This window comes from Salvelinus sp. IW2-2015, linkage group LG4q.2 (assembly GCF_002910315.2).
Source record: "Salvelinus sp. IW2-2015 linkage group LG4q.2, ASM291031v2, whole genome shotgun sequence".
Lineage (NCBI taxonomy): Eukaryota > Metazoa > Chordata > Actinopteri > Salmoniformes > Salmonidae > Salvelinus > Salvelinus sp. IW2-2015.
In genome coordinates this window covers 27,567,866-27,571,980 of record NC_036843.1, presented here as the reverse complement: position 1 = coordinate 27,571,980, position 4,115 = coordinate 27,567,866, and the positions used below count along the sequence as shown (strand labels likewise).

The 4,115-nt window shown below is 38.9% G+C and overlaps 1 protein-coding gene across 1 annotated transcript; it reads left to right on the top strand.

Moving 5' to 3' along the window:
* The first annotated feature begins 1,082 nt into the window (after positions 1 to 1,082).
* Positions 1,083 to 3,031, top strand: dusp23b (dual specificity phosphatase 23b). Its single transcript, XM_023987120.2, has 3 exons — positions 1,083 to 1,255; positions 1,849 to 2,138; positions 2,363 to 3,031. The coding sequence occupies exons 2-3, from the start codon at positions 1,869 to 1,871 to the stop codon at positions 2,546 to 2,548; spliced, it is 456 nt and encodes a 151-aa protein (XP_023842888.1). The 5' UTR covers positions 1,083 to 1,255; positions 1,849 to 1,868; the 3' UTR covers positions 2,549 to 3,031.
* Positions 3,032 to 4,115: the final 1,084 nt, after the last annotated feature.

The window sequence follows — 4,115 nt, the reverse complement described above, 5'->3', positions numbered from 1 at the left end:
TTTGTCACATGCACCGAAAACAACAGATGTAGACCTGACAGTGAAATGCTTACTTACAAGCCCTTAACCAACAATTCAGTATTAAGAAAAATACTCCCAAAAAAAGAAAATAAATAAAAGTAACAAATAATTAAAGCGCAAATTAACAATAGCGAGAAAAAATACAGGGGGTACCAATGTTCACCGGTTAGTCGAGGTCATTGAGGTAATATGTACATGTAGGTAGAGTTATTAAAGTGACTATTCTTAGATTGAAATTGGACACTGGGACCTGTATGATGCCGCTAAGGTGGCAGTTGGAGGCCAGCTCCAGACCCTTACTGCAATCTCTCTGCCGCAACGGTCCAATTAAAAACAATGACTTCCGCCGCGACGTTGGCAAGGTATGTCTATAAAAAGGTTCTGACTATAAGGAGTACATCTACGACCAGAAGTGACTTTTCATAGCAGGTTAGAAGAATTTACGCAGCAGGTTATAATAATTACTGTGGTGGGTTAGGAGACTTAGTTTAAGGTTAGGAAAGGGGTTAGAGTTAGCTAAAATGCTCTCCTAACGACAAAAAGTCACTTCCGGCCATAGCTCTACTCGCTCTATCTGGTCCCAACCAATGATGTATATAAAGCCTAGATTGCAGGAGCTTTGTATTGGCCAATGAGAGGCTTTAAAGCCACTGATGAGGCCATATTGGCACTCCTCAGAAGAAGCAGTCCTCTGTAGGAATTTATGGAATTATACAGTATTTCAATTAAATGTTTCACGGACAAAATTACATGTATTTAAGTATTTTTGTTGTTGTAGTAGGGACAGTAACATTAGTACTTTCAACAAATTATACTTTAAGGATTTTATTTGTATGTTTAGTTCTGTATGCATTAAGGTGTCTGTAATATAATAAACGTGTCAAAAACAAATGTAGACATTATAAATGCATTTCTGTACAGTCTCCAAATCTTTTTTTTAACCATATGAGGAGTGCCAAGATGGAGGTGCAGTGGCTTCAAAACAGTGCCCCCAGGATATTGTCTAGTGTATATATTTTTTATTGTTCACCGCCCTTTACAAATCTTTGACGTCATCGTTCTAAAGACGGATTAAGCTCCAGTGTAGGTTGTGTTCTTTGGTGTTTAATGTTCCCCTGTTTAACAGAACATCACACACCACACCCTAACTTTAGTCGTTTAGCTTGCTACAAAACCTTTTCACACCAGATCTGACGTTTTTATACAAGGATTTCTTCAGAAAACAATACTGAATGTAAGTAAATAAGTGTATTGCATTGTATGAATGAATTGACAGGTGCCAGTAGCATGCTAGCTAACAAACTATTTTATAAACTTCACGTAAAGATAGATAGTGTAGCTAGCAAGCAAACTTTATATTACATTTGGACTTTTGGCAATATAGCAAACGTTAGTTTATCATCTGTTTTTTTTGTACATGGAGTTGACGCCCACCGTTTGTCATGGACGTTTATGGATTTATTTAACTAACTCAACTAGTAGTTACTACTAACTAGCTGCTTTTGAGTGGGTTGAAGTGTCAAAGTCAAAGATGAAAGGGGAAATCTTTAGCTAGCTAGTTATACCAACCGTTTGTTTATAATAAACCTTGTTCAAGTATCATGCGATCTCCCAGTGGAGTACAATTCGACTAGGCCAGATTTCAGTCATCTTTCCTAAATACTACACAAAATTTAGGCCAAACAGTTTCACCGTAGTAACGTTAACACAGCAATGGGTTTATTTTAGTATTTTCCTTAATTTTGATTGGGGGGCATCTGAATGCACATTGTGACTGGCTGTGAATATGAGATTATTGAATGGTAAAACAATCTCTAAATTTCACAGTATTTCAGATTGACTTTGCCATGGCCTGTAGTCCACCCCCCAATTTCTCTTGGGTCGAACCTAAAAAGTTGGCAGGACTGGCTCTCCCTCGAATGACTGCCCACTACCAATACCTTCTGGACAATGGCATTCAACACCTGGTCTGCTTGTGTGAGAAAAAACCTCCCAACTATGATACCGTCCCAGGAGTGAAACTACACCACATCAATATAATAGACTTCACCCCACCAACTCCAGAACAAATTCAGACGTTTCTGTCTATTGTGGAGGAATCGAACGCTAAAGGCAAGGTAAGGGTTCAACTAAGTGTTCAGTTAGCCATTCAGCTAATACATCAGAGGACTTCCTTCTGTTCTGACACATGAAACCAAACAAACATCGACCACTGAGTTCACAATGGTCACAGTCAAAATGTACACAGTTTAATTATTGTCAACCATTGATGTATATTAACACACAGCCTTCTGCCTTCTTTATCTATGTAGTCAACCACATGTATTTCTCTCTGCTGTAGGGTGTAGCTGTTCACTGTATGCATGGCCATGGGAGGACAGGGACCATGTTGGCCTGCTATCTGGTGAAGACCAGGAAGATCTCAGGCATCGACGCCATCAATGAGATCAGAAGACTACGTCACGGCTCTATTGAGACACACGACCAGGAGAAAGCAGTGGTGCAGTTTTACCAGCGCATTAAATAACTTTTATATTTTACGTTTAAATCATTTTAAAGGGGAAATGAACTTGTATACCTGTACTGTACACATCTATAACTTGATCAATTGAAGTGGCCAAATTTTGAAAGGGGCCACATTTTATATATTGTAGATGTATTTCTTCTTTAAAGCTGCTACTCCGGTTTGGAACTACGCATGTATTTTTTAGGAGTGACTATATTTAACTCTAGGAAGGTGTCCTGAGTTGTATGGAAAGTATACGGTACATCTATAATGTTAACCATGACCGCTGTGCCTCTGCATTGCTTACTCTTTGGAGTTTTAGGCTGGGTATCTATAATGCACTTTGTGACAACTGCTGATGTAAAATGGGCTTTATAAAACACATTTTTATTGCTGTTGTAAATTTTGCCAAAAAGAACCATTTAATTTATTACAAAAATGCATTAATTGACCTACCTAAGTTTTGATTGAGTTCAATTAAACAACAGACTCATGCAATAAGCATTTGTGACTCACCACCTTGATTTGGTCTTATGTAGCAACATTTGAAATTGGTTTTTTTACATTGGTAAAAAGTAGAGACTCCACTACAAAATGGTATCATACACTGCATTTCTGAGGAACAATGGGAAAGTAATTCTGCTTTGGAAGTTGATACACTTGTAAACTCACTTTTGAGAAAATGGCCTTTGAATGTTTTGGTAAACCTACAGGAGAGCTCTACTTTGTCTATACACATTCAGCATTGTTCACACCCTCTTAAGCCAGCCCCACCCATCTCTTTATGGATTCACATGTGAGGTCATGTGCTGAACAGTGTAGTAAACATTAAGACTTAAAGTGGTAGTAGCCTACAATAAGGAAACATTCCAGGTAAACAGTGTCCAGCTGTAAAGATACCTTAATATAACATGACTGAAGTAAAAGTCACCCAGTAAAACACTACTTGATCCGAGGGATAAGAGACATTGGTGCTCCTTGAATGTGAGATCCTCAGGGGCTGCATCACCTCTGATGTCCTCCTGGACTCTGCATTACAACCAATCAATAACCCACACATGTTATTGAGAAGATCAATTGTAGGTTATCTATACAGACCGTGCGTATTATATTTACCTCACATGCGACCCATGATAAGACTGCAATTATCCCATTAAATGAATTATTAGTCGATTTTCAATAACAACACTATTGTTAGACTCACTAATCATGTTGGGGCTGGAACAGTACAGCTGTCTGTTCTTCAGCAGGGCCTGTTCTCTCTGTGTTCTGTTCCCTCCATGGTGAAGGTTATTACCCCATAGTCCTGAAGGACCAGGGCTCTGCACCATACCCTCATACAGGATCAGGGTCTTACCGTTGGGCTTAGCAGGGCCACTACCATCCAATGCTGAGGGAATCATAAACCAGTTGGTTAGATCTAGATCATCTCGGAACCCGTAGAGATCCATGAGAATGTCACCAGCTATAAGGTCTACTATTCCTCTATCGTTTTTCATTGTGGAAAACGACTACTGAATGATGGGAGTCCATGAAATGCAATTAGCTGAATCGAAAATACAAATGGTCTTTGATCTTAGATCATTAA